General features: G+C 49.7%; 1 protein-coding gene across 6 annotated transcripts in view; it reads right to left on the bottom strand.

Moving 5' to 3' along the window:
* RyR (Ryanodine receptor) overlaps positions 1 to 13,801 on the bottom strand; it is a 314,977-nt gene that overhangs the window by 132,316 nt on the left and 168,860 nt on the right. For all 6 annotated transcript variants that reach the window (XM_055062325.2, XM_055062323.2, XM_055062324.2 and 3 more), the window contains exons 52-53: positions 7,939 to 8,206; positions 4,343 to 4,616 (exon numbers count right to left, since the gene is read on the bottom strand). In XM_055062325.2, coding sequence (XP_054918300.2) covers positions 4,343 to 4,616; positions 7,939 to 8,206 — 542 coding nt within the window. The remainder of the gene's footprint in view (positions 1 to 4,342; positions 4,617 to 7,938; positions 8,207 to 13,801) is intronic.

A 13,801-nucleotide genomic window follows, 5' to 3' on the forward strand; every position in this document is an offset into this window, starting at 1 on the left:
TTTTCCCGGCGCCAACATTCGCAATCGAGAACACAAAAAATGACACAACAGAGTTAGCTCATTTTTTACCTGTTCATACGTTCCCGGAAAACACGATTTTTCGGCACCAACATTCAGTACTTCGCCAAACTGCGACCGTATGATACGTTTTCCGGCCTCAGGATGCCATGTAAACAAAAAATGCGCGATGCGCGCCCGATCGAGAACAGTATTGGGGGCGCGAACTTACGGAGTCGCCATCTGTCGGAAAGCGCCTCCCTAGCGTAGTGTGAGGGATAACACGACGCGCTCCTCATAGGTTTGGCTTACGGCGCCCAATATAAACACCACGTGGCAGTCCTCCTGAAGATTTCGACTATCGATATAATAATCTTGGGCAAACTGAAAGCACAGAATCGTTTACAGATGCTATGTCCTTGCCGAATACGTACAGTGAACGCCACTGCACATGGTCGCCGCGATGGAGTCTCCCGAACCGGCTTCTTGCGCGAAAGGTAGGCAAATGCTGAGAGCAAATTATGTGAAATATGTTCTTATAGTGGGCTGTCTGCATAACCAAATGGAGCATAACAGAATGAAGCCTCAATGCAGCGATCGCAGGGGTTCGCAAGCGACCGACTGCGCGTCTGCATGCATGTCCGCGCACAATATTTTGCTTTCGCGGCGAGCGCGTTTTCGCACCGTGCCGCGAGCTTTAGGCAGCATAATATGAACGTTTGGCAGTACACAAGCAACCGTTGTTGCATGGACGATATCAGAGCTGTTCAAAAATAATTTCGTGATGTGCCGTCGCGGCGATTCAATCTTTCTTTCTTTTCTTCTAAATTCTTATATGCTTCACTATCATTATTTCTCATGTTGCGCCTAAAGCCCCTCCATCCACGCGCCACCGGCGCTGGTCGGCGGAAACGTGTATGGAGGGGCTTTAGTTGCGCCGCACTGTATGTTTATCGGTTTTCTCAGCGTGCGATTTCCCGCTGCGCTTCTTTTTTTCGAAATCCAGTACATTAATTCATAACACAAATATGACCATGTGCCATGCCTTCTTTTTTTAAATGTGCTTCTTATTGCTTCCTTTCCATTCCAGTGAACTTGCCAGTGTCTAGCATCAACAAGTTCATAGACCAAATAAAGCGTCAGGTCACCAGCCGTGCAGCGGGAGCGGGCGAGCGTCTAAGTACGCGTTTTCTGCTACTCACCGAACATCGCAGTCCCGACGCCGTATCAGAGAATCTTGCTCGCGTCTGTGCTCGCTGCATGCCCGAGTTGTAGCCGATCGCTGTTTGCCGGTTATAAGTTTCGCGAGTCAATCTTCAATCAGCTTCTTGTCCTGCGACTATGTGTGGATAAGGCTGACACCAGGCTCCGTTGCGTACGTCCGACACTGCGGCACCGAGTAGTAGCCTGCCATGCTGCATGCCTCCAAAAGCAGCCACTACCTATTATAGTGCTTTCAAATGCTGTCATCCAAGGCGGGAGCACCTCGCCACTTGATCAGAGCCGTGGCGCAGGTGGGACTTTAGACTTTCGTTTTCAGTTCGCTTCGGCGGTTCCGAAGCAGCCGCTTGGATGGATGGATGGATGGATGAGGCTCAACCCTTTGAATCGGGCAGCGGCGGCGCGCGCCACCTAGCCTTTAATGGTACTATATGCATGCATATCTATGTATTTACTCATTTATTTTTGCGTTGATATTATCCACCAATCAGATAGCCTCCGTTTAGTTATTTCTACCTGTTCAAAGTCTATTTTACTTTCATTGTGTTTAAAACCCAAGGCTTTGAATAGTTCCCCGTTACATTCAACTGCGGGGTGAAGTTGCTTACAAGCAAGTATCAGGTGTTCAGCCGTTTCCTCCTTCTCTCCACACGCCCCGCACAACAAGTCTATCTCCTGGTATCTGGCTCGGTACGTTTTAGTCAGCAGTACGCCTGTCCTGGCCTCAAACAACAATGAGCTTCCCTTAGAGTTATCGTAAATATTTTCTTTGGCTGTTTCTTGCTTAAACGTCCTGTATGTCTCTAATGCTCATTTGGTTTGCATCTCTGTTTTCCACATACCCCTTTCTGTCTCCTTCACTTTTTTTCTTGACGGATGATTGTTTACCTGTCCCCCCCCCCCCCCCCCCTGCTGCCCAAGTACTTGCCGTCACATGCTTGTAACAAGCATGTGACGCCCCCTCGGGCATAATCTTCGTTGGCCCGCCAGGCTCGGTGGCCTGCCACGCTCAGTAGGCAACACTGGTCACCGCACCGCAATAAACAGAGACGAGCACAGCTGCTGGGTCAGTTAGTCGTCGTTCATCACCACCACGCTGCGAGCGGCTAACGGAGGGTGCCTCGAGCCCTCCCTCGTTCACGAACACGGGCGGATCGTGACACCCATGGTGACACCGCTGTGTCCACGTGATCCCTCATGACACGTCACGCCGACGGTGGCGCCAGCTTTTCCAGTGGTGGAGTTCACCCCCAATATAGCTGGGCGCCGCGGCAGCTTCACTGCAATACTCACCCGCCTGTCTGACGTGAAAACGCCGGCGCGCGCTGTTTCTCATTTCGGTACCAGCAAATCTTCCCCGGGGTCGTCGCACGCGGCATTCACAGCCATCACCGACAATCCTGCTGCGATAAGCATCTTCGCCTATCTGTTTTACAGCGCGTGGTGCCGTCGGAAGCGTAGCGCACGCTTTTAATAGGCGACAACCGAAACGCGCTGCCGTTCCCTGCTGCAGACTGCGATCGTATAAGTTTTCCGGTCGCTAGATCCCATGTGAATAAAAAGGCGCGAGGCGACAGCGATCGTGAATCGTATACAGGGTGTCCCACGTAACTTGAGCCAATAACTTAAAATTGAAAGGCGCGTCGGAAGCGAACTGAACCGAACGCATATTATTCGCACTGCCCTATAGTAACTCGGGCATTTTTTATTGTGATAGCAATTATATGGACACTCCAGGCGCATTTATGCCGTCGCCGTCGCCGTGAGGTTCTGTATGAGTGAAAGCATGTGAGGTTAAACCGGCGAACGCGCTCCACGGACGGTCGGCTCCCGTCGGATGACGGCGCAAATGCACGCTGCTGGCCGAGCGCTGCAGATGAGATAAAGAACTCCCTGCCGCTTCCCCGTCGCCAGTCACGATGCAGCCGACCTCGTTTACCGAATGCACGCTTGAGAGCAGCACGATACCACTGCGCAAGCGCTCCGTCACGTGGATTTTTTCATATGTCGCGGGTTTTCTCTGCAACCCAGAAAAATGACTGCCTGAGACGTATCGTACAGAAAGCAACTCGATCGGTAGTATCTGAAGGTGCTCTACAAATCTGCATATCATGTCTGGGGGTCCTCAGTCAATAATGAAAAAGTCGGGTAAAATAAACTTAATAAGTGAGTAACGGGGAAAACGAAAAATTGCCGGAGTTAATTGCTATATGCCAGTGCGAATAGTATGCGTTCGGTTCAATTCCGCTTAGATGCGCCTTAAATTTTTATAGTCTTGGCTCAAGTTACGGGGGACTACCTTTATGCCATTATCGACCGCGCGCGCTTCGCGCCTTTTTGTGTTCACATGGGATCTAGCGACCGCAGTCTGCAGCAGGAAACGGCGGCACGCTTCGTTTATCGCCCCTTAAAAACGTGTATTACGCTTCCGACGGCATCACGCGCTGTGAAACACATAGGCCCCGTGCGACGACCCCGGAGAAGGTCTGCTTCCGATACGCCTTTCATTTTTGAAATCTTGGGTCAAGTTACGTGGGACACCCTCCATAGCCGCTTGTCTCAGGTGAAAACGACGGCGCGCACAGTATTTTATTCCAGTACCAGCAAATATCCACCCCGGTCGTCGCACGCCGTCTTCACAGTTATCGCCGCCAAGCCTTTTGTGATAAGCATCTTCACCTGCCCGTTTTACAGCGCGTGGTGCGTAGTGCCATTAACGGCGTACTGCACGCTTTTAGTAGGCGATAATCCAAAGGCGCCGCCGTTCCCTGCTGCAGGCGGCGCGATGTGGGCGTCACGTATCGCTTCGGCGACATCCGGCGTCGCCCACCAGCTCGATTGCTTTTCAGTTTCCCGTCGCCGATGCTTTTCAGTTTCTCGGAGCGCGACGGCGCCTCGTGCCGCAACGATCCGCGCGACGCTTCACATTACGCAGATGTCAACAATAGTTAAGCCCGCTAAATTTTTAGTTACTTCGGATCGTACGTTTTCTCGTTTAATACGCTTCTCGCATTTTTTTTAATGCATGAACGAGGTTCTACTGTATGTATATTTCTTGGCAGAAATGAAAGACGTTAACAGAATGAAAAAAAATATGAACACGAAAACAAAATGTCCGACATACCAGAGGCTCTTGCGCATGACTTCCTCTTCGAGGGGCGACATCTGGACAGGCAGTAAGGCACGCACCCGTCCCAGGTGGCTGAGCACGCTGATGATGTCGGCCTGACTGCGGTGGCTGATGACGTACGTGTTCTCCAAGGCGTTCATCAGCTCCCCGACTGAGCTGTATATGCGCAGTAGCAGGCGAAACATCTGACGCACCACCTCGCGGTCCTCGATCTCTGACTGCTTTGCCCATTTGACCACCACTTGGACTACCTTGCGGGTGAAGATCTCTGCACACAAAGTGTAAACATCATCATCATTCACAGTAGTGAGACTGTTTAGGCGCACTGTATGAAAAAGACCTGTACAGGTGATCTGCAGTTACCTATAGCTATATTCTGCTTCAGCCATTTCCATCCTATGCCTACAAATTTCTTAATCTTATCGCTTATAGTTAATCTTACCAACTGCAACCTTCCACTGGGTTTCCTAGCCTTAACTACTTTTGGAGCAGAAAATCTCGGAATGCGCACTTATCCAGTCGTCACAGCATAAAGCCATGAAGACACTACTGGAGTTTCTGTGTTCACGTGATCTATAGCTGAACGACTGCTACGCCCTCCCATGTTTTATTTTTGTGTGTGCGTGTGTGTTTTTGTGTGTGCGTGTGTGTGTGCCTGTGGTTTACTCTGCGTTCCTTCTACATCGTTTATTCTCCTCTTAACCAGGCCTGCCCTAGTGCAGAGCAGAAAACTACATGTTTGCCTTCCATTTACCCTCCCTGCCTTTCACATTTCACTCCTTTCTCTCTCCGTCTTAATCTCAACTAAACTAGCAGCTATACCCATTTTCTTGAGTAATGGATACTGTTGTCTTCCTATCCTTTTATTATCTTGCTTCATTCTTTAGTTTTATTTCAAGTTTCTTTGTTATCCTCTAGCTTTCAGCCCCATCAATCAGCACTGCAGCATGCATTAATTACGTACTATTCTTAGGAAGCACATCAGTAACATTTTATTAATCTAGAGCACCGACTAGATGGACTCCAACCCATTTTTATCCATTTCCAGGCTTTCTCTTCATGTTACAGTCTATGATACATGACTTTAGGTCAAACTCACTCCTAAGTTCCAGAATTACACCCACATGCCAACCAGAACACAATACTACAACAATGTCGCAATTAAATAGGGAATTGCTCCAATTTCTTTGGCGAGCAGAAAAATAATCACTGTTATATTGTCTTAGTGCTCCGGTAGTGCACTTGTATAAGAGAAGGACGACTACCACAACGATAGACTCCTCGGAGAGGAAGACAAAAAGGTATACTTTCCCTGCAAATTTTGCCATCGCCACCACCTTGATGTCAACTCTAGTGCTTAATCCAGATGACAGTCCAACTTGAAATGTACGGCTTAGCCTTTAGCATATGTGTCCTTCATGTAATCGAATAATTGTAGCAGTGTGCGAACCTAGAATATAACCGAACCGAATCGAACTGTCAACGTTCGAATACTTTGGTTCGCGAATCGAATATCTGCTATTCAATTTTTCGAACACTCGATATGGTGACCCGCGCAGTGCCAGATGTCGCGTGTGCCGCAGAAGCCCCTCGTACTCGATGCCGCCTAGGCCAGCGTTTCACTTTGTTTTTTGGCGCAGAGGGAGCGTCGAGCGCGCCGCGAACGGGCCGCCCCGGCTGACGCGGTAGCGGACTGTCACCTCGAGCGCTCCGCGACGTCGTCCCGATGCGGGATCGCGCACACAGCTCCCGGACAATTAAAAAAAAATTATGGGGTTTAACGTTCCAAAACCACTTTCTGATTATGAGGCACGCCGTAGTGGAGGACTCCAGAAATTTCGACCAATTTCTTTAACGTGCACCTAAATCTAAGTACACGGGTGTTTTCGCATTTCGCCCCCATCGAAATGCGGCCGCCGTGGCCGGGATTCGATCCCGCGACCTCGTGCTCAGCAGCTCAACACCATAGTCACTGAGCAACCACGGCGGGTTCCCGGAAAATGGCGCCGCGTCGGCCGGTCCGCCTCTGCCATTATACAAGTCTCGCTGGGGTCGACAGGACCGATCGAAATGATAACGCGACGCGGACAGGGGGAACGGCAACCACAGCAGCACGTATTTCGTAAATAGCGAACGCATGTGCGAAGATCGGGGCGATTAGCCGCCGATAAGCTCACTGTTGAATGCGCGGCGCCAACTTCGCGCCGCTTCAACAGCCGTCACATGCACGCGCGCTCTTGGGAGCGAACGCAGCTGATATGAGCCACCCGTACCAACATATTTAGCGGCAAGCATTCCGCGACGGCTTGCGGCCCGTTACCGCATCAGCCAGCTGCGAATTTTCGTCACGGCTACTGCCTCGTTCGGCCATTAAGCCTACTTAGCGCTGCTTCATCGGGTGTTGGCAACAAAAGTTGCGGTTTGGTGCCCCATCAACGTAGATCTATTCGCAGCAGCCACTACGTTACATTTAAGAATCTTTCACGGGCGGAAAATAATTGCGCCAAACCTGACAACGAAACTGAGCGTACAGCGCCTGTCCTAAATTTACCGTCGCGACGTCGCCAGGGGCGGGGGGGGCGGTGATCGAGTCACGTGATTCGCAGACACTATGTCTGTCGCGCAGGCTGGCCTTACGATAACCAACCTGCCGGGAAGTTGGGCCAGCCCTTCTGAATTTGGAGAAAAACTGGAAAGCAAAACTTTTTATGCACAAAATAAAAGACTGCCTCAAAACGCGTCCAGTATTAAAGTGAGAAGCTCATCGGTATTCAGTACAAATGAACGTCACTAATCCATTAGCTTATGAGAAAAAAAAAGCGCTTGATTAAGTTCCACAGATGTTCTGTTAATAAAATAACATACTTTCCTGACATAGTATTCTAGAACTGATGTGTAATCAGTGATGGCATACTAAGTTAGTGTTCCCTTAAAAAAATTGTAGCTTACTGTATGCCTTGATTTCTATGTACCTAACCTACCAATTGCTTGCTACATTCCTGTTGTGCAATGCTAGGAGACTGCCGAGCATGTGAAGACCGTGTTTTCTTGCCCGAAATTCGTAAGCGTTAAAACCTGCGAAAAATTTTCTGTTATTCGATATTCGATTCTATAGTCGTCTTTTTATCTTGACTCGATTCAATATTCCATTTGAAATCTACTATTTGGTATTTGCACACCCCTAAATTAAAAGTTGGCAAAGAAACCAGGATGAAAATTTTTAGAAATCCTACGCACCAAGTAATTCGTGTATTGACTACCACATCACAGAGGATAGGGTGCTTGAGTTTCATGGATAGCTTCGAGTTTTCCGCATTCTGTTATGTTGCTCAAGAGCCATGCGTGATTCATGCTTGTTATGTATCATGTATGGCTATAGCCATGTTACCGGCATTGACTTGTCAACGGCTATTGGCCTTACACTTGCTGCATATTGTTTAATTCAAATAAATATTGAAATCGAATGACCGCTTCCCTACTAGGCCTAGCATTAAGCCACTGCAGCTATATGAACCAATGAACGCGTGAGCCATTTTGTGCTTGCTGAAAAATGAAGTCTCAATAAAATTGAGAAAATGAAAGCGGCTCACCTTCCGGAAGTATGATGTGCTCCTTCTCCTCTCCACCAGTCTCCTCCTGCGACTTCACCCAGTTCACCAGAGACGTGAGCTTCTGGCGCAGGGAGCTCTTGCTATCAGCATCCTCCTCTGTGGCCACCTCATCAACCGTGGAGGCTGCCTTGAGCCGCTGTACCAGGTCCTCGTGCATGGTGCCCAGTGCCTCACGCAGGTTTTCCCCACACGGGCACTGGTCGCTGTTCTCCTCCTCCAAGTTCTTGAAGCCGAGGATGGCACGCATCTGAGTGGATTAGCAGAGCAACATGAAGAACAAAAGACAGGTTACAGACATGCCAAATCATCGGACACACAGAAAGGCAAGAGTAAACCGCAACTAGTTCTGCAGTTTACTGTGCATAAATTGGACGTCGTTCAGTAAAATTAAAACCTGTTTCATCTCTAATACTATACGTATGTACAGCAAATCGTCCGCATTGACATATACTTGTTTGATATGCCAGTTTGCTGCACAGGTAATGTATATTCTATTTAATACACAAGCATCCTTCATGCAACGAACAAGCAGCCGTGATTTGTGAAAATAACTTCCAGAACCTGAAGAAGCAAATGCAATATGCACAAAGTTCACATGTTACAGATATCTCAACGGTGCGTAAATGTGAAATATGAATCGCGCCACAAAGCATAAAAAAATGTTTACTGCTTGAGATTATAGCGTCTATATTGCTACAATATTGTTGCTTCACTACATATGACATAAGATGACAAAAAAAAAAACGGAGTGTCGAACAAAGCATGGTTAAAAAAAATATGGTTGCGAACATAGCATGCGTGTACGCGTCGCCAACTTGACACAGGAGGTACTTGAGCCGCCCTCTTCTCCACTCCCCGACACCCGGTCCTTGGGAACGGGGGGGTGCAGCTTAATTTTGGCGGCTAAATTGTACTTTATGGTACGAGATTTTCAATATAGCACATACCAATATGTTACCAACCTGGCTTTAAAAAAAATCGAGTTTGCTATTGTTGGTGCCCCTCGTGATGTCTGCATCGCTAAATTTTAAAGCGGGTGTAAATTTTCATCGATGAGTGTCACTTTGTTGGTGATTCACGGGATAATTTTCAAGCGTGTTGTTCAACTACGGCCTTTTGCAGTAAACAACTGGTACTACAAGCGATTCAAAGCGTTATAGGCGTTTTACGAACTGCGCAGATAGTCGGCCCGCTGTCCCACAGAAAATTAAATTTTGCGAATATTCAAATTTATTGGAAATGGAGATAACGCGTAATTGTGGTTTCTATGTGTGCAGAGTTTAAACTGTGTAGATTAGTAGCTGTGGTCCTTGCAATAAACTGCTATACCAGAATTTGAAACCGCCATAAATGCGATGTTTTACCAGTGTCCTGAGAGAACCGCCGAATTTTTGAACTAGCTTGAAATGTGCATTGTATGTTAAACAGTATGCCGTATGCGTCCCACAGCAAGATGGCAGAACTTGAGCTAATTTGGTGTGGTAGCAAAATATGTATGTGATATATATATATATATATATATATATATATATATATATATATATATATATATATATATATGTGTGTGTGTGTGTGTGTGTGTGTGTGTGTGTGTGTGTGTGTGTGTGTGTGTGTGTGTGTGTGTGTGTGTGCTATCAGATTTGCACAGTCAGTCTGGGGTCACTGGCAGGTGACAAAATCGAGTGCCTTCTGCATGGTTTCGTTTTCACTTGTATGTGCGTCTATGCATCCGCTCCAGATAGTTTCAGCAGGCGCTCTCCGATTCGGTATGTTTTTATCGCATAAGTTCAAGACTCGTAGGCACAATGCAACGGCGATGACCTTGATTTGCAGTTCCTGCCACAGCGGGCGGATCAAGGAAAATCCGACGTCGTCCCTCCCAAAGAGCCCATGAAACGTGAGGCACGTTGGGGGCTGAACGTTGGACCAAAGGGCTGACGTGCTTCGGACTTGCGTTCTGAACACTTCACGTCAGAAATCTGCAGGTCCAGCCTACAACTTCTTGCCAAGTGTGGTTCCTGCTCGAGCACTCGCACAGCGGTGGGCATGCACCACGTCAGCAGGGTGCGCACACGGTTTCGGAATATTTCGGAGCAGGCGACACAGCTGCGCCTCAATTTGTGACGTCATGCAAGCCATGCAAAAATTGTATTTGCTGTCAGCGGGAGGAGCTCAGAGGTAGCAATTTCACATTGACCTTTCGGGTCAAGACGCACGCTCAGAGCCTGGTTTTTGAAAGTGGCAGCCTGTTTCGCCCGTTTTCGTAGTTGGCGGTGGTCCATGGTAGGTGGTGGTTGATGGACGACGGTGGTTGTTGGTCGGTGGTCGGAGTTACGATACAAAGGTGCCGAAGGAAAGGGTGCGTGCTCTCACGCAACCGAGTTGCGGGGAGGGAGGAAGGAGGAGGGCGGTACTGTCGCACAACTGATTTGCAGTAAGGGGCAGAAGAAATGGGAGAGGGAGAGTATGCTGTTGCTCTCTCGTTCATCCGCTCGTTCGCTTATTCGTTCGTTCATTCAAGCTGTTTGCTTAGATTCACAATCATCATCGATGGTTCCTGCATCAATTTTGTGGGTATTGTTACGTTTCGCCTACAACGCGCGGTAATGCCGGCGCGGATGCAACGGACGCCGGGGCTTCGCTCAAAGCGGCAGACATTTTGGCCCGTTCGACGCCGCCGCAACGCCTCCCCGCCAAGCGTGTCCAGGCGTGTTTCAGTGCCACGTGTCTTCGTATGTGCGTGTGTGTGTGTGTGCCCACGCTTGTCAAAGCGCGGCAGCCGGGGAGCGGAGCTCCCCAAGTGAGGGGCCAGCAGGTCTGTCCGTCGGCGGGTTGGCGATGCGTCACTACACTCGGCTCACCATGTCTCTCGGCTCGACCGTGCGCGCCGTCGTGGGCTCATGCTCCGCCGTCGCGTGGGCTCATCCCGTGACCTTCCTTCTGGCCCGCGACGCCGAGAGTATAAGAGCAGCTGCCCCCGGACGCCAGGAGAGAGGCTCCGATTTCTTCTGTTGAGTTACGTGCTCTCCCGTCTCTCCACTTCGGTCGACCTGACCGGCCGCTCTTTTGCTATGTTAGAATAAACAAGTTGTTCTGTTACCAGTCTTCTCATGCTTTGCCGGGACCTTCGGATGCTTCCAGTGCCCCAGGCCGCCAGGCCAACGCTACCCTTGGGGCTTGCGACCCATTGGCAATAACGGGCGTCAGCACCGAGTCCCCAACAACTGGTTGCCAGCGGTGAGATCGCGACAACGGAGGCCAGCAGCGAAGAGATGCGGTTGAATGTATGCTGAGCAGCACAAACGACCATCCGGGAGCAGTGCAACGAGCCCTGTGTGATGACTGGTTGCCTGCAGCGGAACGACTGCGCTGAAGTCTTGGCTGCGAGGTTTGGTGAGTGCGGGACTTTCTTCTTCTGAGTTTTGCCAGGCTTTTGTTAGTGTTAGAAACAGAGCTGGTAATTGTGGTTGTCGTTGCTGCCGGGTTAGTTTGCGGCAAGACAATAGTAGGCAGTAGAGAAAGCAGCATTCAGAGCAGCCATGGATTTGAAGTCGTTGCGCAAACCGAAATTGCTGGAGCTTGCAAGAGAGTTGGGTCTGGATGTCTCAGACAAACTCAGAAAACCAGAACTGCTAAGGGCTATTCTTGAGTTAGAAGCTGAGGATGACGAGCTGTCGGAATGCCTTGAGACCATTGAGGAGAGGGAGACGGCAAAAAGACAGGAGCGCGAACTTAAAGAACAAAAAGAGAAACAGGAGCGCGAACTAAAAGAACAAAAAGAGAAAGAAAAAGAAGAGCGCGACCGTCAACACGCATTGGAAATGAAGCGTCTCGAGTTAGAGATGGAACGCGCTCGTAATGGAAGTCAGGCACACGGTGCAGGAGAACGAGTATTGTTCAAAATGACTGACCTGATGCGGCCGTTTAAGCTTGGAGAGGACATTGGTTTGTTCCTGGTTAACTTTGAGCGAACGTGCGAGAAGCAGGGGTTCTCTCGGGAAACGTGGCCACAGCGCTTGCTCACTTTGCTACCCGGCGAGGCGGCCGACGTAGTCGCTCGCTTGGAGAGAGAGGAGGCAGAGGATTTCGACAAAGTGAAATCGAGTCTGCTAAAAAAGTACCGGCTGTCAGCGGAGGCGTTCCGTCGGAAGTTTCGGGAAAACGAGAAAGGCAGAAGTGAGTCATATACAGAGTTTGCGTACAGGCTTATGTCAAACATGCAGGAGTGGCTCAAAGAAGAGAAAGCGTTTGGTGACCACGAGAAAGTTCTGCAGTGTTTCGGGCTAGAACAGTTTTATAGTCGGTTACCTGAGAACGTGCGGTACTGGATCTTGGATAGGCCAGACGTTAGTACGGTGGCTCGAGCCGCTGAGCTAGCCGAGGAGTTTGTGACGCGTCGGGCTCGTGGAGCTAAGGACGGTCAAAAGGGTGAATTTGGCTCCAAGTTTGAGAGGCCGAAGTTCACGCCCATGAGAAAGCGGTTCGAGACGAGGCGAGCGCGCGTGTGTTATACGTGCCAGAAGCCGGGTCACTTTTCGGCGCAGTGTCCGACCGAACGTGAGGAGACGGCGGCAACCGAAGCCGAACGCAGAAAGCGGTTCGAGACGAGGCAAGCGCGCGTTTGTTATACGTGCCAGAAGCCGGGTCACTTTTCGGCGCAGTGCCCAGAAACAAAACCAAAAGTCGTGTTTTTGTCATTAGGCAGCACTGACGAGAACATGAAGCTTCTCGAGCCTTACATGCGAGACCTCCTCGTGAACGGGAAAGAGTGCCGAGTGCTTCGCGATTCCGCAGCTACAATGGATGTAGTTCACCCCTCTTACGTAGAACCCGATATGTTCACGGGCGAGTGCGCATGGATCAAGCAAGCAGTGGAAGCTCATAGCGTGTGTCTGCCGGTAGCAAAAGTGCTTATTGAAGGACCTTTCGGAGCACTTGAGACGGAGGCCGCAGTGTCATCTATGCTGCCCCCCCCCCAGTACCCGTACTTATTTTCGAACAGGTCCGATCACCTCCTGCGCGAGAAGGGGCTTTTGTTTGGTGAGGCTAGCGTTCAGGCCTTAACCAGATCGAAGGTTCGGGAGCTCGCTGCAAAGGCGGTAGTTGCGGGACCGACGTTGTCAAACAATGAAAAAGGGTCAGAGGTGCAGCAAGCTGATATTCAGAGCACGCCCGAACTGAATAAAATTGAGCCTGTAGCGTTAAAGGCACCAGATACTGGAAAGGAAATTCCCGATGCGGGAAAGTTAGAAGAGCTTCCGGTCGAGCTTCCGGGACTAGGCTCAGTGACGAACAGGAAAGACACCGATCAAGTCATTAGTGACTTAATAAGTAAAGCATCGCTGTCGCCTGAGCAGAAAACCGAACTACACCAGCTCTTACAAGAGTTTCAAGGTCTGTTCTCTGAGAGGCCTGGTAGGACTTCTGTCCTTACTCATGACATAGAACTTACCTCCCCAGAGCCAGTACGATCCAAGGCGTACCGGGTGTCACCCCGCCAGAGCGATATTATGGAGGCTGAGGTAACGAAAATGCTACAGCTCGGTGTTATTGAAGCGGGTGAGAGTGATTATACCTCCCCTTTGATTTTAGTTGAGGTACCGGGCAAGGAACCTCGTCCTTGCGTCGACTACCGCAGGCTTAATTCCATCACTAAGGATCAAATTTATCCGATCCCTAACATCGAGGAGCGCCTTGAGAGAGTGAGTAGCGCTCAGTTTATTTCCACCCTAGATCTTGTCAGGGGTTATTGGCAGGTTCCACTTACAGAAGAGGCTAGTAGGTATGCGGCGTTCATTTCACCAATGGGGACATTCCGTCCTAAAGTTTTGAGTTTTGGTTT

Source organism: Dermacentor andersoni, chromosome 10 (assembly GCF_023375885.2).
Source record: "Dermacentor andersoni chromosome 10, qqDerAnde1_hic_scaffold, whole genome shotgun sequence".
Classification (NCBI taxonomy): Eukaryota; Metazoa; Arthropoda; class Arachnida; order Ixodida; family Ixodidae; genus Dermacentor; species Dermacentor andersoni.